The sequence below is a fragment of the Trypanosoma grayi genome (assembly GCF_000691245.1).
Source record: "Trypanosoma grayi strain ANR4 Tgr_193_V1, whole genome shotgun sequence".
NCBI lineage: Eukaryota > Euglenozoa > Kinetoplastea > Trypanosomatida > Trypanosomatidae > Trypanosoma > Trypanosoma grayi.
Window position 1 is genome coordinate 1 of NW_008825812.1, and position 24,240 is coordinate 24,240.

General features: G+C 46.8%; 13 protein-coding genes across 13 annotated transcripts; 6 read left to right on the forward strand and 7 right to left on the reverse strand.

The window, feature by feature from the left end:
* Positions 1 to 1,550: 1,550 nt before the first annotated feature.
* On the reverse strand, positions 1,551 to 2,822 carry DQ04_01931000 (hypothetical protein; the record flags this gene model as incomplete). The annotated part of the gene is made up of 1 exon (XM_009311318.1): positions 1,551 to 2,822. The coding sequence occupies one exon, from the start codon at positions 2,820 to 2,822 to the stop codon at positions 1,551 to 1,553; it is 1,272 nt and encodes a 423-aa protein (XP_009309593.1).
* A 5,508-nt stretch (positions 2,823 to 8,330) lies between these two features.
* Positions 8,331 to 10,148, reverse strand: DQ04_01931010 (hypothetical protein; the record flags this gene model as incomplete). Its single annotated transcript, XM_009311319.1, has 1 exon — positions 8,331 to 10,148. One exon carries the CDS (start codon positions 10,146 to 10,148, stop codon positions 8,331 to 8,333), a length of 1,818 nt encoding a protein of 605 aa, XP_009309594.1.
* A 480-nt stretch (positions 10,149 to 10,628) lies between these two features.
* DQ04_01931020 (hypothetical protein) lies at positions 10,629 to 10,991 on the reverse strand (the record flags this gene model as incomplete). The annotated part of the gene is made up of 1 exon (XM_009311320.1): positions 10,629 to 10,991. The coding sequence occupies one exon, from the start codon at positions 10,989 to 10,991 to the stop codon at positions 10,629 to 10,631; it is 363 nt and encodes a 120-aa protein (XP_009309595.1).
* Positions 10,992 to 11,502: 511 nt separating this feature from the next.
* DQ04_01931030 (putative NADH-cytochrome b5 reductase) lies at positions 11,503 to 12,366 on the reverse strand (the record flags this gene model as incomplete). The annotated part of the gene is made up of 1 exon (XM_009311321.1): positions 11,503 to 12,366. One exon carries the CDS (start codon positions 12,364 to 12,366, stop codon positions 11,503 to 11,505), a length of 864 nt encoding a protein of 287 aa, XP_009309596.1.
* Positions 12,367 to 12,782: 416 nt separating this feature from the next.
* On the reverse strand, positions 12,783 to 13,646 carry DQ04_01931040 (putative NADH-cytochrome b5 reductase; the record flags this gene model as incomplete). Its single annotated transcript, XM_009311322.1, has 1 exon — positions 12,783 to 13,646. One exon carries the CDS (start codon positions 13,644 to 13,646, stop codon positions 12,783 to 12,785), a length of 864 nt encoding a protein of 287 aa, XP_009309597.1.
* Positions 13,647 to 13,851: 205 nt separating this feature from the next.
* DQ04_01931050 (translation initiation factor 2D) lies at positions 13,852 to 15,840 on the reverse strand (the record flags this gene model as incomplete). Its single annotated transcript, XM_009311323.1, has 1 exon — positions 13,852 to 15,840. One exon carries the CDS (start codon positions 15,838 to 15,840, stop codon positions 13,852 to 13,854), a length of 1,989 nt encoding a protein of 662 aa, XP_009309598.1.
* A 194-nt stretch (positions 15,841 to 16,034) lies between these two features.
* On the reverse strand, positions 16,035 to 16,547 carry DQ04_01931060 (putative leucine-rich repeat protein (LRRP); the record flags this gene model as incomplete). The annotated part of the gene is made up of 1 exon (XM_009311324.1): positions 16,035 to 16,547. One exon carries the CDS (start codon positions 16,545 to 16,547, stop codon positions 16,035 to 16,037), a length of 513 nt encoding a protein of 170 aa, XP_009309599.1.
* A 1,044-nt stretch (positions 16,548 to 17,591) lies between these two features.
* Positions 17,592 to 18,140, forward strand: DQ04_01931070 (hypothetical protein; the record flags this gene model as incomplete). The annotated part of the gene is made up of 1 exon (XM_009311325.1): positions 17,592 to 18,140. The coding sequence occupies one exon, from the start codon at positions 17,592 to 17,594 to the stop codon at positions 18,138 to 18,140; it is 549 nt and encodes a 182-aa protein (XP_009309600.1).
* A 276-nt stretch (positions 18,141 to 18,416) lies between these two features.
* On the forward strand, positions 18,417 to 19,475 carry DQ04_01931080 (putative protein kinase; the record flags this gene model as incomplete). Its single annotated transcript, XM_009311326.1, has 1 exon — positions 18,417 to 19,475. The coding sequence occupies one exon, from the start codon at positions 18,417 to 18,419 to the stop codon at positions 19,473 to 19,475; it is 1,059 nt and encodes a 352-aa protein (XP_009309601.1).
* Positions 19,476 to 20,066: 591 nt separating this feature from the next.
* On the forward strand, positions 20,067 to 20,903 carry DQ04_01931090 (hypothetical protein; the record flags this gene model as incomplete). The annotated part of the gene is made up of 1 exon (XM_009311327.1): positions 20,067 to 20,903. The coding sequence occupies one exon, from the start codon at positions 20,067 to 20,069 to the stop codon at positions 20,901 to 20,903; it is 837 nt and encodes a 278-aa protein (XP_009309602.1).
* A 229-nt stretch (positions 20,904 to 21,132) lies between these two features.
* DQ04_01931100 (hypothetical protein) lies at positions 21,133 to 22,368 on the forward strand (the record flags this gene model as incomplete). The annotated part of the gene is made up of 1 exon (XM_009311328.1): positions 21,133 to 22,368. One exon carries the CDS (start codon positions 21,133 to 21,135, stop codon positions 22,366 to 22,368), a length of 1,236 nt encoding a protein of 411 aa, XP_009309603.1.
* Positions 22,369 to 22,750: 382 nt separating this feature from the next.
* Positions 22,751 to 23,098, forward strand: DQ04_01931110 (hypothetical protein; the record flags this gene model as incomplete). Its single annotated transcript, XM_009311329.1, has 1 exon — positions 22,751 to 23,098. The coding sequence occupies one exon, from the start codon at positions 22,751 to 22,753 to the stop codon at positions 23,096 to 23,098; it is 348 nt and encodes a 115-aa protein (XP_009309604.1).
* A 741-nt stretch (positions 23,099 to 23,839) lies between these two features.
* DQ04_01931120 (hypothetical protein) lies at positions 23,840 to 24,240 on the forward strand (the record flags this gene model as incomplete). Its single annotated transcript, XM_009311330.1, has 1 exon — positions 23,840 to 24,240. A coding segment is annotated over one exon (401 nt), but the record flags the coding sequence as incomplete, so codon positions are not given.

A 24,240-nucleotide genomic window follows, 5' to 3' on the forward strand; every position in this document is an offset into this window, starting at 1 on the left:
AAACGAAACAAAACGAAACCAAACGAAAGAAAAGAAAAGAAAAGAAAAAAGAAAAGCACACACACGCACGCATACGGCAACGGAAAAAAAAACAAACAGCAACTATAACATGATCAACATTGAAAACACCAAACCAAACATAAAAAAAAAGGAACCAGAAGATAAATAGATAAAGAGGGCAGCAAAATGAAAAGAAAAAGAAAGTTCCGTGAGTCGTCTTGGGTGGGAAGAGCTGCGAAGAAAACAAATGAGGCGGAAACAAAGTGCACCAAGCAAAACAGCACCCTGATATATAAAAAAACAACAATTGGCCCCAATATCATTACATTCACCTCCACCTCTCCACGCATGCGGAAAATCCATCTGCTGCTCTGCCTCTATTCCTCTCTCTCTCTTTCCATTCTCTCTATTTCGTTTTTTCTTCCATGCTCCCCACGTGTGTCTTCGCGTCATATTTCCCGCTTCACTTCTTCGTTGTTCCTCACTCATTTGGCTTCTCCTTGTCCCCGCTCGGCTACTCCTACCAGGATCTACTGAGCTCTGGCGGGAGAGAAGCACGTGAGCAACAAACAAACAAGGACACCACACCATTTGTAATGTGCCTCTTACCGAGCCACAGTATCATACCCCGATTTTCTTTGTTGTGTTTCGCGGTTTTGCAGCTGCTACAAGTATACACATGGACAGATAAGTATATGAGAAGATCCGTCACCTCCAAGACACCTTGGCACATGTATATATAAATGTATAGGCAGGGGTAATGCGATACATATTTTGTTGGCAGTGCCACACAACAAATGGTGCTACGGCGTCCCACACGTCAATCAGCCCCAGCACAACCATATCCACACTGCCGCCACCAGACACACACACAAACAAAAAAAAAGAGGAAAAAAGGAATGAAGACGTGCGGACTGTCAGTTCCTATTCTCCACTCTCTATTTTTTTTGTTTGCTCGGGGTCCACGACACCCCGGTCTGTCTATTTGGCATCTTTTTTTTTTGCCTGAAGCACATATAAACTCGTCACGGGCACACACACACACACACACACACACACCGAGAGAGAGTGTGTGAGAGTGTACGCCGCTTCAGGCTGACAGACACAGGGCGATAACAGTGGGGGGAAGCGAAGAATAATAACAAAAACACAAACGCCATCAGAAGCATTGGCACCGCCACACAGAGATGGACAAAGTAAGAAGAAAAGAGTCTGGGAGCTCACAAGACAGATGACGCATGCACAGATTGTAAGAACAGGGCGGTGGGGAAGTGCCCATCAAAGAGATGAAATCAAATCAGAGAAACAAAAAACTAAGGTTGAAAGTAACGTGCCGGAAAGCAAACCACAACAAAGCCTAGGATGTAAAGGAGAAGGAGTGTGAAAAGAAAACAAGGTTTCCCAAAGGCAAGTTTACCATATGTGCAAACAAGCCCCAGTGACCAATAATAATATAGCGCAACGCAACCTCTCTTACTGGCACTGTCCAAGCAAAGCGGAAAGAGAGAAACAGCACCAGGAAAGCACAACGATCATACGGCGCATCTTTGCTACACCACGTTGCGCCCCTGAGCCTGAAGAAGAGCTGTACTGCGGTACGGGTTGTGCTGCCAATAGTGCTTGCAGCTAAAGCTTCCCGATGTCGCTGGGCACGAGGTCGCGTTTTCAGACGACGGTGTCAAAGGAAGCTCGGAGGTGAACGAGCGGTCAACCCCCAGGTCACTGTCACATCCGGAGCTGCTCATTTTGGCTCTAACACTGACCGTTGCCCGTTTTGGGGGTGCCATCGATGGTGTTACAGCATCCAGAAGTACATTCTCAGTTGCCAGTGAAGCAATGTGGCGGTTTATCTCAGGGAAGGATGACACATTCAGACTTCTCTCTATTGCAGCTCCGCAAAAACTTCCATTTGGAGTCTGTGACGTGGATGTCTGCAGGAATTGGGGCAACGCCAGCGCTGTCACCGGTGCATTCGATTGGTACGAGGTCAAGGCCGAGCCTAGACTTGCAGTCCATGTAGGCTCGCAAGTCAAATTCCAGGGCTTTGGTGACCCGCTATTCGTTCGTACTTCGCTGGCGGGATACTGCAGTGGGTAGCCACGAAGTACATGATTGCGCGACCCTGAGGCGAACACCGAAACAGATTGACTGGCACGTGTAGAGCTCATAGCATCTCCTTCAGACTTTGAAGTGCAGAGGGTGGCTGTGATATCCTTGCACAAGTGTAGAAACCTGCACTCCTCGGCGTAGCGGCAACGATCAAATATGTGCAAACGACAAATTACCTGATCACTTGCATCCAGCACAAGACGCTCAGCTTCCGCAGCGAGTTCACCCACGTCCCCGCTCTCATCTTGCTCCTCCCCCACCACCCGGGCATACCGCTCCTTGAGCAACCTGCGCAGAGCGGCGGTGTAACCAACACGGTTGATCGGAACATAACCACCCTCATAGTCGAATTCAGGAAGGTGTAGCACGACCTTCGACAGCCACGACCCCTCCTCCATCACACCGGCATGGTCTTGGTCACCATGCAGCGTGCAGCACCACGGGAGGCTCTCTACCTGACTTCGCAGAGCCACTATCGCGTCCAGCGCGGCGTGCACCTGGTGGCAGTGTGCGCCCTGGCGGCAACGGCCCTGCAGGAAAAGTTGGCAGAGGCTCGGGATCGTCGCACGTTGCTGCGCGCGGGTGGGGTACACCGATTCGCAGGGGATCAACAGCTTGCGGGTGGCAGGGTCAACCACCACCATGCATGGTATTCCCTTCGAATTATATGTGACACCCTCCTTTGCGTCAATCAGAGGCGCCAATAACTGCATTGATGATTGAGTCACTCTCTCTCTCTCGTACTCTCTGTTCCTTCAAAAATGATTCTTCGCTTTTGAGGCACTATGCGCAGTTGTTTTCCTAAGCAGGCTGATCACTTTTCAAAAGGTGTCTGTTTCTTTTAATCTTTGTTTTCAAAAAAAAAAAACCTCTGAAGGCAGAACGGGGGAAAAGAAACCAAGGAAGAAAATGAACAGATGAACAAGCTTAGATTTGGCGCAACGACGACTGCCAAAAAAAAAAAANGGGGGGGGGGGGGGAGTCCCGCGCCCCAACCGCCCAAACGGAGGATATCGTGCGGCCCAATCACCCCCTTCCACCAAAACCAATGTGAGTCCATATCCCACGCTGAAGAAAAGGAAAGGACAAGAAAAAAAAAAAACAGAGCGCAAGCACCTCTCCAGCAACACGTACGTGGCAGCGCCCACACTGGGCGTCGACAGGTCAGGCAAGCCAACCGCATGCACCTGCCAATGATTGTGTCCAAATCTTAGGTAACTGTCATTCTCTCATATTTTCACCTGCTTTCCATGAAGGTTTGCATAATGTTTTCATCGTGTCAGGAGAACATTGTCTCTGTCAATGCCAAGGAGTGACGTCACGAACCAAACGCGCGATCAACGGTGACGTCAATCGGCTCATGGTGAGAACGTCACCGCTGCAAAACACCACAAGGCATGTTTTCAGCACATCGTGTCCCTAGACGGTACATAACTGAAGGCACTAGCGCAACAGCGACAAGAAAAGAGATAGAGAGAGAGCGTGTGTGTGGGTGTGCGTGTGGCAGAGAGAGAGAGAGCCTACAGGGAAGAAGATGGGAGATCGCGAACCAGGAAACTGCAAGCTTCTTCCAGACGAAGTCATTGGAAACAAAAACTTGAAAAACAAAACCAAAATGAGTCGTACGCAAGCCCGTGGTCTCTTTGAAGGAGGCGTTTTCTCTTTATATATTCATTCAAATTATTGAACCCTTGCAGAGGGTGTTCTTTTTTTTTACCTTTTTTTTCAATCATTTTTTTTTTTTCGTTTCTCTCTTCTCATTTCGACATTCCTCTGCGTCACCGCGCATGGTATGTGTTATATGTACGTAGGTGCGTCTCACCTACCTCGATTGTCTTTACACACACCCCTCACGTTACTGTTGAAGGTCTCGCATCGCTACTCAGCCGCTCCCCCCTTTCCCACCTCCCTTTTCCCCCTCGCATCAGAAATCCCATGCAGGCACATGACATACATAGACGTATCCGCACAAAAGGGAAGACGCCACGACATTTGAGGAGAGCTGTGCGCACACACAGTGGCAGCCCACACATCTCTCACGCAATTTCACACACACACAGAGGGAGACAGACATATTCTTCATCGCGGCCTTGCATGTTGGGTGGGGAAGCGTGTCACACCTTACATAAGAGCAAAAACAAGCACACGACGAAAGTTGGGACAGATTTAAGGGCGGGAAGATGGAGGGAGGAGCAAAACGTTTTCTGTGTGTGAATGGGCAAACGACACCACGAGAGACGTTGCGATACTGAAAAGACCTCAACACAAATGTTCCTTAAACACAGTCTTCTTCGAGGGAGGAGGAGGAGGAGGAGGAGGAGGAGTAAAGCAGCCGGCAATGCAGAGCAGCGAGCGGGGCAATCTAAAAACAGCAGCGCCCCTGCTCCTCTAGAGGGAAAGTTACGGAAACAAAACAAAACGTCAAACACTGCGCAAAAAAAAAAAAAGTAGGCACACGTAAAAATATGAAACAAAGAAAACGTGATTGGTGAAGGAGAGAAAAAGTACCACTGTCGCGTATTTATCTTTTTTCTTGTTTCATTCAGTCGATGAAAAAGTAGTGCAAATTTCGAAAAGAGTCGTCTGTCCTTCAGTCTTGTGTTGTTTTCATTGTTGCTGTTGTCGTTGTGGTGGTGGCTCATGTCGCGTTCAACCCCGTCCGGCGTCACGCCACCGCCGCACACACACACACACACACAGACACATACATATGTATTGTTTCACTGGAGTATTTGTTCTCCCACGTCCCCGCAACACTGCGCTTCGCACTTTGTTTATTTCCCATTGAAGGAAGTGCCGTATATTGTTGGGGGGTCCGCACACGGTTCGTTTTCTTTTTTTTTCCTGTTTTCCGCACGTGTGCTGTCATCTCTTGATTTGGTTTTCGGCCTGATCGTCGTTTTTCTTTTTTTTTTTGTGTTTTGTCCTCCTCATTAGAGTCACGTCTCCGTTGCGCCGCATGACTCGGAAGTGGGGGGCAGCAACCGCGCGAACACTAAAGGGAGCACACAACACCAAACGATTTAAATAACAAAAAAAAAAACGAGCACCAAAGACACCCACATCAACAGACAGAGAGAGAGAGAGAGAGAGGGAGAGTGGAACAAAGGCACACAAAGAGGCAGCGTTCGCCCCCCTGTGACCGAGTGCACCACGGAACCACACGGCCAAGTGCAGCAGAGCGCCGAACTCACCACGCCACCGCCGCTGCCCCGGCACCTTGCAGAACACACAGCAACCACAACAACAAGGAAGTCAACAGCAATTTCGTGGTGTTTCTTGATTGCCGCTGCTGTTGTTGTGGCCATAAACCCTTCAGTGACAAAAACACACACACACACATACATACACAACACCATCCTTCGGTTTTGTTTTTGTTTTCATCTTCTGCCGAATCCCCCTCCCGCATATGTCCCCTCCCGCATGTAGAAATGCGAACGGAAGGATGGCCGGACTGGCAAGGCAAATGTTTTGCAAAACAAGAAGCGGAATACGCAGAAGAAGAATATCCGCTCTTTCGGACGCGTTGTATTCACGGAACCGATGGAGTCGTCCACCACGACAAAGAAATAGAGACAAACGCAAGAGGGCGAAGAAACACGAAAACAAGCACAGAGAAAAAGCAAATACGCACACACACACACACCCACGCACATGTATATATATACAAACTCGCAGAAACCTACGCAGAAAGGGTAGAGAATCAGAGCAAAACAGAACGTCAGGCGTTTGGGACAACCCCACATACAGCCTCGAAACGTGGTTCGCTATTTATGTCAGCAGCGACTCGCGGGAGTGGGAGCTGTACGCCACGCGTTCGGACTGAGTTCCTCCACATTGTAGAGAGAGGCTCTGCGGGTGTGNTGTGTGTGTGTGTAGGTAAGAACAATGTAGAGCGGAGTGAGATATCTCGGCTCTTTCGGACAAACCGCAGGGAATACACAAGGAATGGAGAAAACCAAAAAAAAAAACGAATATATATATCGCTTCCTCACAAGGAGCACAACAAACCACAAGCAATGCACATACAAGAAGCGATAGCGCAGTAATGACGGCAGCGACTCCTGCACACTGTTGCATCGGCCCTGCGACCTCAGTGTCGATTCACATATCACTGTTTTTCGTCGCAACTCCCCTGACTAACTCTGGATGCCCAACACGATACACATCCATTTTGCACCACAGGTGTGTGTACTTCTTTTACTACTTTTTTTTTGTTGCCAAACATATGTATTTTCTTCATTGCATCTTTCCCTATACAGCTCCTCCAGTTTTCTTTTTTGTTCTGTTCTCTTTTATTTCGCTTTTTTTTTGCCTCTCTCTCTCTCTCCCTCTGTCAAACACTGCTACGGGCGCCTTGCTGGAGCGGTCTCATTTATAATCCACTTCAGGTTGCCAGAAAAAAAGAAACAATAACAATGGCTAGAAAAAAAAAAAAAACGGGCAAGCAAACAACAATCTGAAGCACTCAAAGCACACACAAAAAAAAAGGAGTTAAAGACACACAAAGTAACGGTGGTGGTGGTGGTGATGAGTGTAAAAGGAATGAAAGAACGAAACCAAAATAAAAAAAGCCAAAGAGNGGGGGGGGGGGGGGGGAGGAAACGCAAAGCGAATAAAGAGAGACACAATAATTGAATGCGGTGCGACTCACGTGCGACGACTGGGCCATACATATACACACATATATGTATACGGCCCTGAATTGTACTTTAACATTGTGTCTGTCGTCCAGAACGGAGATTGAAGAAATAGATGCACGCAAAGAGGCGGAGTGAGTAAAAGGAGAAAACGGGGGGAAAGTGAAATAAACCACAAGAAACATGAATACGCACATATGCGCACAGATTTGGCTACATACGCAAGATAAAATGACACAAAATCAAGAAGTGTGTGTAGGGATACAAAAGAAGACAGTGACGTGTCTCCATCCCTGTTTGGTTGTCTTGTCAGCGTCATACTTGACCCTGCTGCTTCCCACCATTTACCCCTCTCACCCGCCTACACCTGTGGCTATCTGCTGTTGTTACGTTATTTCGATTCTCGTAAGGTTTTTTTTCGTCTTGGGGTTGTTGTTGTTTTCTCTTCTTTTCCTGCCGAATTACTGATGCGTTTTTGTTAATAGAGTCGCACAAGTACGGCCGCATTATATATTATACCTGAACAGAAGCACTGCAGAGGAAGAACAAAGGTACCCCTTTTCTCCCACGACCGTCACTGTCCGCCCTCAAATCTGCCACCATCACCACCACCACCACCCAGGAAAGGGAACACCATAAACAACAAACAAAGGAGGAGGAAAGAAAGAAAAGAACACGCAAACAAGAGGGAAGAAAGATTCGGAGGGGAATGTGATTAAGAAAGAAGCGCCAACGAAAGCAAAGGAGGCGGCGGTAGCGGGAAAAACAACATCAGGGATAGCGTGTCCGCTCGGAATCCCACAACTGCACACACAAATATGCATAAACTTCACACAAAAGGCACACAAAATACATTTGGTTTCTTTCCTTCACCCTCCTTGTTACAGACACACACACACACACACGCACGCTCCCTGGTTTCACGAAAATACCACTCTCCTGCCCGCGTCCCCTTTTTAACACGGAGAACCACACAGACAGGTGCTCCTACATGGTGGAAGCGAGCGCTCGTAAATGTAAAGGCAAGAAGAATCTATCACGTCATCCCGTCTCCCCCTCGTCAAGATAATGAGGAAAGAGAAAGGCCAATAAACCAAAAAAAAAAACAGAGGGTTATACAGTAAACCGACTTTTCTTCTGTTGCACTTTTTTTAGTTCTTCCTTTCAATTCAGTCATCTCGATCACATGCAATTAAAAAGGGCCTTAGCAACATCAAAGCAAAAGCAAAAGCAAAGCCCCCAACAGAAGGGAGAAGGGGGCATTGGTGCTGCCTGTGCTTGAAAAACGACAAAATCAGACGGCCCGTGCGAAGGCGTTCATGACTATCGGTAGAAAACAAGAAACCATGAAAAAAAAAAAAGAAGACATGGCGGGACGAGGTGCTGCACCCGATATGCTATTGCTCTGGTGTCAAACGTGATCGTCCTGCCGCCTCTGACACCTTTACGATAGGCAAAAAGTCCTGAAAAACTTACAAGATACCGATCCCGTAGCGGCTCAAAGATCTGTTTCCCCCAGAATTCCTGATACGAGAACAATATGATAAAAATCTGCTGCTAGCAAAGAAGCATTCACCTCCGTTACGATGATTCCTTATTGTTACAGTATGTCTGGCCAAATGTCATGGTGGGTTGGGCACCTGAGAGTGACTTCCCAAAAGGAACTGATGATGCGACGCCCCATTGCGACTGCCACGGCATCAAAACGTGAGAAACGGCAGAGCCAGAGCAGGACGACTTGGGCCACTGTGTCGCGATCAACGCAGCCGTGGGCTGCCCACCCGTGACGCAAGCTGACACCCCAGCGGGTAGTTGCGCCTGAAACCATTTCCCTTGCTCGAATGGTGATGAGGCAGGATACATCCAGACGCATGGCATTGCTGAGGAAAGTGTTATATCATGAGAATTGCCGGTGCTGGCTCCCCCGTTACTTTCCTCTTGAAAAAGGTTTTCAATCACTGCTGAGTGATGGAGATCTATGCCAAGAAAGCCTGTTTGTTGTTGGAACTGCTGGTGTGGCTGGTGGAACGGGTTTCTCGGGCAGTCTGGCACCACCCATGCGCCCTTTGTACGGGCTGGCTGGGGCGAAGTCTTTATGGGGCACTCCTTCGCCGAACTTGTCACGTTAGTGTCCAGCGAAAAGGCCGCTTCATTCGCCAGAATTTCACGGCACACGTGCACGTACCAGCAATCCGCACCATAGCGGCACCCGCCCGGTGCTCCATGTAGACGACAAAGCACGCCAGTGCTCAGTGGACGCTGCATTTCATTCTTGACAAAGCGAGAGAGTCCGCTTGTATACGCCACGCGTACAAGCGGTACCGCCACCCTGTTTATTACAATGGTGCGGTCGGCGTTAGCTTTTGCATCCCACAGCTTGCTATTACAGTCACCATGGTACGTGCAGCAGCACGGAAGGCCTTGGATGATCTGGCGCAGCTCCTTAACCACTTCCGGGTCAACGTGCATCTGGTAGCAGTTGGCGCCCTGGCGACAACGGCCTGACTGAAAGAGGAGACAAAGGCTGGGGTGTTGCACTCGGCCCCCAAGAGCTTTGGTAGGGGTAATGGCGCTTAGCGGTACGTGAAGCTTCGCGCGTTGTGGGTCCACCACTGGGACCGTTTCCTTTTTACCCTCCTTCGCCGCTTCACCGTTTTTCAGGCTGGTGTGTTTCTTGTCATTGCTCATGGTGTCATCCTTTTTTTCTTCGACGGAGTTGACAACATCTGACAGTGGAGGGGAAATGACTGGCGATGCTTTAAGAACTTCCACATTACCCTCAACATCATGCTCTTCGGCTCCGCCGCTCTTTCCCTGCAGACCACCAAAACAAACGTGCTCCGTGTACGGCTGTACATGCAGCATGGGGAAGACTTCATCAGCAGAGGGAGAATGTTTCGCCGACGCTTCGGTTCCTGACAGCGTAGAAGGAAAACGACTCTCATCGTTGTTACTGTCACAGTTTGACAATACGGTAGCAGTGGGAGGTGGGTCCGTCGCAGAGTCGACGGCGTCGTCCACGAGCGAACAAAGGTTTGTTGCCTGTCCTCCTTCCCACAGCATGGCCAAGGCGTTAATCTGGTTTGGGAATGGGAAAGTAGCCGAAAGTGTCGATGACGACACTGTATTAGTTGCCGTTAGCAACGCTTCCGTGAGACACAGGGACGACGTCGGGGAGTCCACCGCACCGGCGAAACTCTGAGGAGCTTGAAACGCGCTGTCGTACTTGTAAAAGTCCATACATGGGGAGCGATCACCGATATTGTCAAATTCGGTGCATTTTTCGACACATTTGGCAGCTGTGCCTTGTTGCGCGTTCTCACACAAGCCTTTACTGTTCATCATTGTTGACTCAGATATGGCAGTGTACAGTCCGCTACGTTTCTCAAAATTCACCATCAAGTATTCTGATCTCGTTTTTTTTTCCTCGGGTATTACCTGTTGCCTTTTTCGTTCTTTTTCTTGTTTGGCTTGAGAGTTTGAACTCAACTTTTAATATGACACAAAGACTCTAAATTAGTCTGTGTGTTTTGCTTTGCACGCCAAAGACGGCGTCTTCAAGGTTCGCGTGAAACTCTGCCGAGCAGTACTTCACCCATTCAAAAGATAAAGGGGCAGCAGGGGGGGATCAGTAGAACAGAAAAACAGCAGGTTTTTAAGAAAACAATGAGAGAAGCCAACTTCTCATTCTCCCTCTTGTTTCGGTGCCTCGATATGCATGTGTGGCGTATGTGTATATTCACACTTGCACTGAAGAGCACAGTCCTGAACCGCAATCCAACACTAAGCACCGCTTGCAGGTCGCTCTTCACGAGAGAAAAACTAACTACCACCGCCACCAGCATCACACCTCAATCACATCCATTCTCTTCCGTCACCTCATCGCACTAGTGTATTGTGGTTGAACTGCTGAGAGCAAAACTCCAACTCCTCTTCAATCGCACGAAGATCACCCATGTCAGCATTTGATTCCATGTTCTTCGTATCATCGAGTCGCCTATTTGACGTTGCACCGGACGCGGCACATCCATCGCTAGGGTCTTCAATACCGTACGTTGCTTTGTACCACTCGTCATACCGCTCAGCGTCAGGGGTGTACATTTGGCGCACCTCATCGTTTGCATCGAAAGCGCGGCGCCACGATGTGCGACGGCGTGTTGGGGTCGGCTGTGGGAGTTGCGCCACGTACCCTTGTGTAATGGGCTTGCTAAACAGCAGCAGCGGAAGCGTTCGCCGATGCATTTGATGCTACCAATTACCACTACGGACTAGCAGTAAAAAGAAAAAAAAAACAAAGAAGATAGGTAAACAAAAATAAAAAGCAGATTAATAATTTAAAAAATGGCGTTAAAGCCAGACGTGATGCAACTCACGCATACTTGCAGCCAATCATGAGACAAAAGCTACCAACCCATCGCCAGTGGAACGTTCTCCTAAAAAAAAAACGCAAAAGGGAGTTATCATCAACACTACACAACAGGCAACAGCATGTAGAATAGGAAATGATAGACCCACATTTTCGTTTATTCAGTTTTGCTGTTGTTTCATAAGTTCCTAAGTTACACAGAAATCCCAAAACCCGCAATATCGTTTGCGTCATGGCAAGGCACGGTAATAGCCAGGGCATAACGTCTTTCCGGTTGCCCTTTTTAAACACATAGTAAGAATTCGAACATTTTGTTCTTGTCATGGGTGGCGGTACTATTTCCTCCTCCCCATCAATATATACTCATCAGACACGGCTTCCCTTCGATCAGAATTTGTGAACCATTTCTGATGAGTAGCCCAGCTCCTTTAAGAAGCCACCAAGGGGTCCTTGTTCGCGACCATCCTTCTCTCCGCAAACGACCTTCATGAAGCCTGGGGGCCCACTCACCATTACCAATGCATTGCCCTTTAGATCAGGACTCGGCATCTTCTCCTTGATGATGTCTTTTGTAATGTGTCCTTTGTAGCCTGTCCAGCCTGCGGGTGTCTCCGCCAGCATGTGGCATACAGTAAAGTGGTCCGGTTTTTCACGTGCAATTGCTTCAAGGCGGTCACGCAGAAGTATGTCCTTCTCTGCTTTATTGCAGTAAAACAGTGTGAACTTTGTTTTGTTAGTTGGATCAGCCAATATGTTACGAAAAACTTGATAAGCCGGAGCAACGCCAGTGCCACCCACGAGCATGCCAATATGCGCGTACTGACTGGGCTTAACTTCCATCACCGACCAAGGGCCTTGGGCTTCGATCATGGTACCCTTCTTCATATTGTGTAGGTAGGTGCCCATTTTTGAGTTAGGGTAGCACTTGACCACAATATCGAAGGATCCTTTGTCAGTTGCCAAGTTCAGCGGTGTATACGGTCGCATCACCTCTTCACCCTTGCTGTCGAAGTAGCGAAGCGTGATACACGATTCAGGCAAAAGACCAACCGGCATGCTCTTCTCTGGTAAACCAAAGGAAAATATTTTCGTATCATGGGACTCAGTCTGTACGTTTAGAAGCTTATACGGGCGATATTCAGTCTGAGAAAACGCGGAGACTTTTCTTTTCTGTGTATCAGCCATGAACTGAGAACGAAAGCAGCTGGAGACTGCCAAAGCAGTAGCTGTACCGGCGGCAAATGACCTCATAACTCTGGAAATGTTTTTTTTGTTCTTTCTCTTCGTTCTATGCTCCCCGCAAAAAAAAAAAAATAGGAATGAACACATTTCATGGGATATTAACAGTTACGGAATAAGTCAGTATACCACTCAAGGAAAACAAAAGCAACACGAAAATCCGGCATCGGTGCCATTAAAGAAAATAATTTGCGTGCAACACAACGGCCTATTAATCATACTGAATAACACAATACCATTTTTCAACATCTCGGAATTCACGATACTACAGCGTTTGATTACTTTTTTTGGGTGTCGTCTCCTTTTCTTCTTCACCAATAGCCAAATCATTGTGAGAACAACACCAATAATAAAAACTCTTTCCTCCTGCAAACACAACACCGGGAGGAAGAGAAAATGCGTTTCACCTTCCCATACGAATGAGCTTTCTAAAACTTAAAGATCATCTTCTGCATATATCCCAACTCCTTAAGAATCCCCTTCAATTGACCCTGAGAAGGTGGTTTAGTACTGAAGTCCTTGTCCCCTGACATAGCTTCCATAAACGGAGGCGGTCCGCAAATCAGAATGATGGAGTCTGCCGCACGGTTTGGTGGTGGCATGAGTGACTTGACCATCTCTTTGTTTATGTATCCAACGCCACCCATCCAATCGGAAGGTGCATTAGTGAGAACATAATACGGAGAAAACAATGGGTATGTCTCCATTAATTCATTTAGCTCATTTCCCAATAACACGTCCTCCTTTCGATGGTTAGCATAGATGAGAGAAACCTCTGTCGCATTCTTCGGTGTGCATAGGACGTTGCGAGCCACTTGGTACATTGGTGCAATTCCCGTACCTCCTGCAAGCATGCCAATTTGCTTGTATTGATTCGCTTTGATTGGCAGTTTCACCCATGGCCCCTTGAAATCAACAGTATCACCCTTTTTCAGGGAAAAAAGATGACTCCCCATCTTAGAGTTATCGTACCTCTTCACAATCAGATCAAAGTAACCGCGTTGGTCACTCCTGTTGATGGGTGTGTAAGGACGCACCACGTCTTTTCCTTCCTCGTTGACGTACCTCGCCGTGATGCATGAGGCCACCTCAAGACTCAAAGGCATGTCAGCCTCGGGAAGAGCGAAACGAAACACTCTCGCGTTGTATGATTCGTCGTAAAAATTGATCAGTGTAAAAGGACGAAACTCAGACTGTGAAAACGGACTCTTCGAAGCAGAACAGTTCACAGACTCCAAGTTATGCCAACTCGCAGTTGCAAACCCCACAGCAGCAGCAAGCAGTGCTTTCATTATAGTTTTGTTGACCTGAAGGAAAAAAACTCACCTATTACAAATTTAAAAAAAAGAATACAACACAACAAAGACACGAATAACAAAAATTACTATGTATATATACTTCTTGAATGCAAATCAAACATAAGAAATTTTTTATTTGCGCACCTTCAACAATTTTTCTTTCTTTTTTTAAGGTGAATGGAGATGTATTTTCGAGGCATTATTTACCATGTATATCTATAAGGTATTGTGGAAGACCCATATCTTTCTCCAAAACTACCTTTAGTTTAGAAAGCCAATCCCCACCGAGTTGAACTTCCAAAGAAATTTTTGTCCCTTGTTTGACTCTCTGCATTTCCTTAGAGGGGTCATGTATCGTACAAAATGTAGAAAACCGATGCTTCCATTCACTCACCAAAGAGATGAGATCAAAACCATACGTATCCAAGCCTCTCACCACCGTAACTATTTTATTTCCTACACGCTTTTCGGTATGCATCAAAACTTTGGGTAATTTTCCCTTTTTTATTGCTCGGGTGATGACAGACTTTGACGCCGAAGCACCATTAAGAATCTGATTAGTCTCCATAGTGATTTGATGAACGGGCGTAAACATATTCTGGAAAACAGTATCTTCAATGGTTGTAATGCGCAAGAGCTCGACCGAATTTTTGACAAGAACTGAAAGAGCTTCTTTCAATCGAACAAATGGTGCACCTTCACTTTTTACTCCCAATTGAAAAAGCCCGCGTGACTGAACGTAGCTGCGAAGATTATCACACAAGTGCTTGCGGGAGTATAGCTCATCTAAAAATGTATCATCGTCATCAATGAATCCAGCTGCAACACATTGAGCAACATTCTCTTCTTGCGCATTCCCACCTGGATGCCCAGGAAAGATACCTGTACAAAGAATTCTTTTCAATTCAAGGGGCTCCCCATTTCGAGGTGAAAAAAGGGTCTCGATTGACACAATACGGCGCTTAAAAACACCCTTTCCACTCTCTCGGAACACCTGTTGTTCAGCTTCCAGCATCTCTTCCTCCTTTGCAGGTTCATGAACCTGACACAAGAAATCGGCAAACTTTCGCCGATGCTGTCTAAGCAGCTCGCTAGTTTTATTAATTCGAGTTAAGGAGTGATTTCCTTTTTTTTCTTCGGAAACAGAAACCACATCAGCCCTCGAAAAAAGATATGTAAGGAGCTTTTTGTACTTCGTTCGTTTGAAATCAATATGCATATCAGCACCTAGTACCCTGGGATAATTTGAAAGTAAAAGCGGTGAAAACTCAGTCAGAGGTATGGGAAGCATGGACTGAGAGAGACCCTTTACCGCTTCGCACAGTGCAAAATCTAGAACACCATCTTCTTCTGCAAGATCCTCCATTACAGATTTGAGAATATCGTTTTCTGTATGGGAAGTCCCTTCTTCTGGTGTCTCAAAATCCTCGATTGGTTCTTTTTTCTCAAGCTCTTCTCCCATTGAGTCATCACACAACAGGTTTATTTTTTGGATTTCTCCTTCAGCAACATCTGTGCTTCGAAACATTGATGGAAGAGAAGAACACAAAGATCCACATTTTGCATTATACAATGTGTAGTAAGAATCCCACAAGGAATCTCTATAAGAGTGAAGTACGTACACAGCTCTGCCTCTCTCAGAACCGTTCACAAGCTCGTCTGTTGAGAGCCCAATAGCGTAAGGCCAAACCGTCCCCAGGGAATAAACGAAAACCAGCTGTCCAGTGCGTAGCGGTTTTTCGTCTCGCAGACCGACATTGACAACTCCAGGTATCATGAGATGAGCCCCCGAAAGAATAAACTGCGAAGTCGGGCCCCGGCACCAAACGCTTGGGCCATACAAAGTGGCAATGTCCACATCCTCTCCTTTGTAGTAGTTCCGTACCATCAGGAAGAAAAATAATGTCGGAGCTAAAATCATCTCGCCTTTTGAATTGGCACCGTGTGCGTCATCAGGCAAACAAGTGGATATAGCCAATGGAACTTCATTCACCACATAAAACGCTGCACTGCCACCAGTCGAAAAATCCCACGTGATACGAGTTAGAGTATCGTTTTTTTTCCAGAAGGATTCCACGCACTCTGAGTGCTCATTTTCCAAGAGGCCCACGACACCTTCTCTAAGCTTTTTGGCCTCTTTCTTACCAACTGCACTCACCTCTTTTATTGAATGCTTTTTGTGAAACATCACAGCTACATTTTCGAGAAAAAGGGGAAGTGAAGAAAAAAAAAAATGAAAATTAAATAACACATCTATCGACGAAAACATTCACCATTTTTCAATCGGCACCCATACAATGTTTACGTCATGCAATTTGGGATACATTCCAAAACACCTGTAAATACACATATTGCAGCGTGAAAGAGGTAACAATAAAGGAACTATTTGCTTTTCTGTTTTGAGGCGGCAGTCTTCTTCTTTTTTTTTGAGATACCTGGAGGTGGTTGAGGAAACCTCTTGGCAAGAATTGTATCCACAATTTTGAGAAGCTCATCCGGTACATCATCATTATGCCGAAGCCAGAGAGTATGAAGCGTCTCATTGTAAATTTCTGCAGGAGAATTATCATCCTGTATAACTTGCGAAGTCCCCTCTCCAACACTCTCATCGACAGCATCCACACTAATATCCAAGTTTTCACGCACTGAAAGTTTTGTTGAAACGCTCTGTGTATCATCGAAACCTTTGGCTTTAGCAGGCTCCCTCTCGTTGATACTCTCCGCGAGGGCGGAAGAAATGCAATGCAAAACAGGTTCCAAAGCATCAATCAGCTTGTACACGCCGTAAAATGTAATACGATTGGCCCGCAGATTTAGGGTCTTTATTTTTGAAGAAAGACGCAACGCGGAAGAAACGGCAATCGCTCCTTCATCATGTATTCCGTTACTTGACATGTGCAACGTTTCCAAATTTTTAATACATGCTGCTGCGGCAACTGCTCCTCTATCACCAATATAATTCCCATNCCGTTACTTGACATGTGCAACGTTTCCAAATTTTTAATACATGCTGCTGCGGCAACTGCTCCTCTATCACCAATATAATTCCCATTGACATTTAGGTGTTTCAAGCATTTATTCCTTGAGAGGCAAGAAAAAAACTCGACAGCTGCTTTTTCTTGCATATCGCACATTGACAAATCCAATGTGGTAACTGTATTATTCAATATAAGCTTGCGACCGATACTAGCGCACCTCTCTGGTCCACAAAACGTCGAATTCAAACTAAGTTTAATTCCCCAGCGAGGTGGTGGATTTAAGTGACGTTGAATAGCGATGGCGGCTTCTTCGCTGGGCCTCAGGCGCCAAATGTCACAGCTTGGGGCATCCGGATCTGGTGGTATAGTGGCTACTTCAATAATTTGAATCGCCTGTTTGTAGACAGTGTCGGCATCCTCCGCCATGCATCTAAGCACTTCAAGAAAAAAAATATAAAAGAATGAATAAGCCCAGCGCGAACAAAAAAAAAACATACACACAACCCGCACCCAAACCAGGAAGAAAAAGTCGCAAACAAGACCCCCGCACCCCGGCGGACGGTTGGTCAAAGGGCCCCGCGCAACGCCCCCGTCCTTTTTGCCCGGCGGCAAAGGCAACCCCAACCCACCACCCTCCCGCATCCGTCCCGGCGTGCGGCGGGGGGGGCGGTTCTTTCAGAGGGCGGGCGGTCGTGGTCCGCGCCGGTGGCCTGCCGGCTTTTCGGGTTTTTGCGGGGCCGGGCAGCAAAGGGAAAGCGGGGGGGTGGAGTGGTCGCGTGGGTTTTTTTTTCTGGTGCGTTTGCTGTTCTTTGTTTTTCTTCCCCCGTGGTGGTGGCAGGTTTCCGTATATTGCCGCAGTTCTGATTGACCTGTTTTTTTTTTTACCGATGGCCAAAGGGGAGCGGTTTTGCCGCACATCTCTTCCTGCCGTTTTCTTTTTTTATTGCGAAGGATCGTCGTTATGGAAGAACAAAACGCTTTGAAACAAGAAGAGAGCGATGCCGCAATGGCAAGGCAGCTGCATGAAGAGATAAACGGATCCGCTGCGACTCATCAACCAACAACAGGGATGCCAAATCAGCCGTCTGGCATTGCAACTGCACAGTGTACTGTCTGTACTTTTGTCAATACTTTTAGTGAAGTTGTTCCAGGGACTCAATACACTTGCATCCAGTGTCACGGAATTCTCCCTTTTCCCACGGTCCATGCTAATGCTGATACATCAAGAGGCAAGCAGAAGTTAATGAATTGTACTGCATGTCATTCTTTGAACAGGATTCCACGGGGTAAGTTCGATGCCGTTCTTTGCGGCGGTTGTTGCCGCCAGCTTAAAGACACACCACCATCAAATGAAGTTTCACATCCTCAGGTTACCCCTCCTGCAACACGACGAGTCCAGGTTCGCTGTGGGGAGTGTAGCAGCATTAATGCCGTTCAGGTTGGTATGGATGTAACGGATGTTCGCTTTGAATGCGGCTCGTGCCAAACAATCAATGAGGTATCTCTGTAGTGTTTGGAATAGAGCTAGTGACAATGCTTTGTTTCCTGAACGTAATACAAAGGCTTCGTTGGTTGAAGGAGCATCACTTGGTGTGGTCATGACATTCTGTTGGTGCAATTATTATCTCCTGTACTGATTCTTTTTTTGTTGGGTTTATTATTACTATTATTTTTATTTTTATGGCGAAATGTAATTATGTAAAGTATAACAATAAAAAGGTTTCTGTTTATTTGTGTATTAGGTTTTTCCTTTACTAGTGTTCCAAAAAAGAAATTATACCCTCCGATGGGAAGGGTAGGTGAATATGAAGTATTAGAGACCCTTGGCTCAGGGGCATTTAGCAAGGTCAAGAAAGTGCGGCATATCCCTACCGATGTGTGTTTCGTCGCAAAAATCATCCCCAAGACCAATCAGCGTGTGGAAAATGACGTGCGACTAGAAATTTCAATCCTTCGTAGACTAAAGCATCGCAACATCGTTCAATTAGTGGAGATTTTGGAGAGCCCCAACAATTACTACATTATTCTTGAGCCGGTGCTTGGCGGAGATGTATGTAGATTAATTCTCTCCCAAGATGGGTGTCTTTCAGAAGATATTGTGGCTACACTCTTCTTCCAGCTTGTGGCCGGTGTGCGTGTTTGTCACCAGAATGGTGTCGCCCATAGGGATCTAAAACCAGAAAATCTGCTTTTGACTGAAGGGAGCGTATTAAAAATATCCGACTTTGGATTGAGTCGACTGCACAAGCAGAGTAACTTCCGTGCTGAACTCAACGAATATGCCCATACACTCACGGGTACCTTGGCATATGTAGCCCCGGAGGTTTTGGGTGGCACCTATGATGCTTTCAAGGCAGATATCTGGTCTATGGGATGTATCCTATACGTGTTGCTGACTGGCTGCTTCCCCTTTGGGTACACTACAGACGCTCGGGAGCTGGAAGAACGTATCAAATTGGGCCGGATTTGTGAGATGCCAAAAACAGTTAGCAAAAATGCGAGGGAGTTAACACTTTGGCTAATGTCCCGTAACCCAGATGACAGACCCTCTTTAGATCAGGTGGCTTTGCATCCTTTTCTGGCGGATCACGTACCTATGAGGCATATTGAAGCACTTACAAGGAGTACTCAACCACTTCCCTTAGCGGCGAATCCTGCAGAGTTTAGTAGTGAAGTACCTGAAGAAGATAGACAGGCAAGTGAAAGGGCCCCCAATATTTTGAGCGCAGCGGAAACTCGAGAGAATCCTATGAAATCCCCCGAAGACAGTTCAACAGGTCAATCGGCACAACGAAGCAGGGCGGAACAAACTGATACTAGCTCGAGACGTCGTTTTATTCGCTAGTAAGACTCACTAGGGAAGTGGCGGTGACTTTCAGCCGTCCGTTGCACTGCTTAAGACTTTTGTTTGAATCTTCGCGTCATATATGCTAGAAAGTTGGTATCGTCTTAGATTGGTGCATTTGGATTGAAGATACGTAACAGGAAAACAAAAGAATAGCTGTGATTTCTTGTCGAAAGCCCTGCCAGCTCTTTGTCTGGGGTGAAATTGGGAGATATATCACTTTTCTTCCGTTTTTCTTGCAACGTCTTGAGTCAATGTCTTTTTTTTCTCCCTGTGTTAGTATTTGTATTTATGTGTGTGTGTATGTAGGGGGGTGGGAGCGCATAGCGATATACTTACACCCCTGTGCAATGAAAATAGAGCATGTTCTGTTTTTTTTTTTGGAGTTATTGTAGTTTTCTTTTTTAAGTTGCTTTGTGGCCATTTTCTTTATTCCCCCTTGCAGAGAAATGTGCCGTGTCGGTTTGGTTTTCTCAATTCTCTTGAAATGTTTTTTTTTCCTTTTGTTTTGGTTTTGGTCTCGCTTTTTGAATGGTGCCAAGTGAGAGGGTAGTTTCTGTTAGGGAAAGCTCAGAAGTGCACATAGCCGCGATGCCGAAGCCCGCTCCCCGTTTTGCCATGGGACACATGCTTCCCCGTCGCACTAATGTGGGCTCTCAATTCCTGTATACGCAAAAGCACGGAGCCCGTAGGGTTTGGTATAAAAAACAGTATTTTTCTGTTCGTCCGTTTGCTATTCAGCGTCACAGTGGCACGACTCCGCGAATTCTTCTTGACCGCAGCCTTTGGAAATCGCTTTGGCTCACTAAATTGAATATACCAGATATTAATCGATGGGAGCGTGTAGTTAACAGCCAGCGTGTTACCGATGATCGGTTTGCCTTGGTAGAGGAAGAAGGCGTCATGCACAAAATTAACTGGGGACTTTATTGTGAACGATTGGAAACGGAGTTGATAGCTGCCCAAGAGCGATTACCGCAGTACACTTTGCTTATGAAAGCAGTTCCATCAAATTGGAAAAAATTTGACATTGAAATTAGTGTTCTCCGTGGTCTCTCTCTGCGTGAGGCTATGGCGCAATGTAAGTTGTCGATGCGAAAAGGGCATCAAATCGTATTCCGAGCATTGGAAATGGCTCAGCAAGGAGCTGAAGCTAAAGGTCTTGATAAGGAGCATTTACGCGTTGCTCATATTTCGTGTTTCCCTGGGCCGACTGACAAGCAAATTGACATTCGTAGCCGTGGTTACTATGCGTGGAAAACAAAGAAGTCTTCTCATTTGATTCTTACGCTGGCTGAAGATCCAGAGATGGTACTGCCTGATCGTACCTCAATTCCGTATGCGTCATTGTTGTCTTTGAAGCGTGCTGGGTTGGCCACTCAACCCGCAGTTCTTGACGTACCTGCTATCACCGCAGATGGTATTTAGGTGTTTGGTTGTTCTTTTGTGAACTCTTCCTCGACGTCACAACCGATAGTGGAACGAAAAAAGATCAGAAAAAAGGTCACATTTTTTGGGATGGCGCATCCCAGGCACTCATTTTCCACGGTTGTTAAATTTTAATTTCTTTCATTTTCTTCTTGCATTTACGAGCTGGTAGGGAAATCAAAATAAAAATAAAAAATAAAAAAAATAAAAAAGCCATGAGTTAAAGAAAATGCTTAGAAAACGGTACAGACCTCTGGATGCGGCGGAGGAGCGTTCCTTAAGTGTCGAGCAGTTGTTTCAGGTTGGTTTGCTCCATGACGAGCAATCGTATTGTTTCAGTTGGCCTGAAGCACCATTGTCATCGATTCTACGCCGTTCTAACACTTTGTTGTCTGCTGGCATGCACAATAATATTGTACCATCTACGCCAACGACGGTGGTACAGCCCCCAATTGCTATAATAAATAGCACTTCGAGTGATCACGTGAAGGACAATCAATTCTGTTTTTCTAGGAGTAATCCGGCAATTTCATTTTCATCCACAGTGACTTCTTCACCATTACGAAACAGGGGACCACCGCGCTACAAAAGGCATCCTGGAGCTCCGGCGACATCTTCCACCGAAGACAACATTTTTTCTTTGAACGCCCAACAAATTGCTGACCTAAAAGCTGCGGGAGCATTTACGGCTTTTTACGAGGTATACCGCAAAATATCTACATCATCCAAAGACAACAATGACGAAGAGGACTTGGAGTTGATAGCGAAGCGAGATATTGAAGAGGAAGTTGCGAAACTGGAGTGGCGTGCGTTTCAGGAGTCTGAGAAGACGGCCCCGGCTTTGCAGCGGATCCTCTTGTTGACGACCGCCGTGCCTTTTATTGAGGGTGGTAAGAAGAATAGTGACGAAGATTTCACGCGTAGTGGTCACACGTGGCAACGAATTACGTACGATTCGTGGATAAGATGGCGAAGCAAAACATTGTTAGCCACTGGCGAGGCAGTTAGTGATGCAAATGCGTCGCCATGGGGGTCTCCACTTTTACCTGGGTCTTTTCTGGCCTCGTCGGCGAAGGAGTACTTTCTAAATATAAATGGTGATCGAAATGGTAGTATTAAGACCGGAAGAGCCTCTGAGAAGGCGGGTGGTGACGGGGAAGACAGCCAACTACTATCTACTGCAGTACCACGGCGTCGCGGTGCTTACGGTTACCTTCGTTGGCGTATTGACCTGTATGAGCCAAAACTACGTGCTGCTCCAGGAGGGGGGCGGGGAGGGTACGGTGTGGGAACATTACCGAAGCTTCTCAGCGCCGCCGAGGTAAAGAGTCTTGTTGCTGAGAAGCTTCCTACTGCTTTTCTTGACCTGAGGCGTGATGAACGCGTAGATCCTTTAGATGCATTGGCCCTTGCGGATATCCGAAGTGAAGTGGAAACATGGAGACAGTGGCTTGCGTATGTGTGAGATGCATGCGCCTCTTTCACTGCTGTATCAGTTTTTTTTATTGATTTGGCTTTGTGTTTCTGCCAGCCATCGTTGATGTAGATGGTCACGAAGGGGAAATGGAACCCACAGTCTCCCCTACTGCATTTTCTCCTCTGCTGACACCATGAAACGAATCACAACGAAAAGACAAGAGAATATAAACAGACACTTGGTGAGCGTAGACGTATAAATCCCCCGATCTCCTCGTCTATCTTTGTGTGATATGGACGAGTGAAAGTTCAGCATTGGACGGAGCGGTCCTGTGAGGAAAGTCATCTCTTCTCTTATTTCTCTTGCCTTGCTTTGAAAAGTTTTTTAAAAAAAACTAACTGAATTAAAAAAAAGGAAAAAAAAGGTTGGCATGTCAAAGGTACCGACACAATCCACCACAAAGAAATGGATGAGTCAGCGAGCTCTCGCGCGCGCAGAGGACTCATCGAACCGCAAAGCCACTGTCACAGCACAGCCTCCGCCACCAGCGCCCCACGAGCACTCATCCCCACCGCCGCCGCCGTCGTCGTCATCAGTACAGCTTCCCCCATCGTTGGTATTTGAGCGCCAAGAAGCAGTGGATGCGCTGAGCAATTTATATCACAACACGGAAAACGTAAATACAATTGAGACAGGTCCAGCCGTTTTGGAGCAGCGGGACGTTTCAAAATTCCATGAGGGGTTTATGGAAGCCCTTAAAGCAGCTGGATATGCCTAAGCCGATGAGATGAAATGAATCTATACTCTCCTGAGTCTCTCATGGTCATTTTTATTGTTGGAGTGCGTGAGGAAGGTAAATCAGGCAGATAGTCAACCAATAGAGGAGTCTTAGCACTTTTTTCTTGGCTGAGTGCACACACGAGGAGCTACGCTTCTCAACATGCCGTGATCTTTTTATTTGCTCTATTGGGTGATATTAACAGCCTGATGTGTTTTGCTTTATCCTTCCCTGCTTGATTCACAATTTAAAATTTTTTATCCCTACCCTCGGCATCGCTTGATCTCACTTCTACTCTTTTCTTATGTAGCTTTTTATCTTTCTTTTTCAGAAGAAAAAAAGGGAGTAAAAGAAAGGACCCGGTTGAGAAATCACGGGTGTGCAGTGATTCTCCGTGTTTTGCCATGCTTCGAGCTCTCACTGGCGTGGCTCTCAGTCTTGGGGTTGGTGCTGGCCTGTACCAATTTTACTCGGTGCAGAATGAGAGGCTTGTGTTGGAGCAGCTTAGCGTGCTGGAGGGACGCCCAGGGGAAGTAGATAGCAAACAGGGCAACCACCGGTAGTACGGCCTCGTGTAAGCTGGTGCGTGTGTGTATTCTTGTACTGGTGAAAGTGTCTGATGATATGAGAAAAAATAAATTTCATTCCGTTGTGCTGTTTTCATGCTAGACCTCTGTTTGCTAGACCATCTTCTCTTCTTTCAGTGTTGACAGAAAAGTAGGCCGGTAGCACGCAACGCATATGGACGCGGAAAATAGCACACCGCCTTCGGAGCACCCTGACGCCCCAGCAACTCTAGTGGGGGGCGAAGAGGTAGAGCAAAAATCTGAAAAAGAAGAGCAGCCAGAGCTGGTGGAACATGAATCGCTGACGGAGCAGGAGCGGCTTCAGCCCGAAGAGGTAGGGAGACCTCTGCCAGAAGAACCGGAGCAACTGGCAAATGTGGAGGAGCCTCAGGCTGAAGAACCGGAGCAGCTGGCAAATGTGGAGGAGCCTCAGGCTGAAGAACCGGAGCAGCTGGCAGATGTGGAGGAGCCTCAGGCTGAAGAACCGGAGCAGCTGGCAGATGTGGAGGAGCTTCAGGGTGAAGAACCGGAGCAGCTGGCAGATGTGGAGGAGCCTCAGGGTGAAGAACCGGAGCA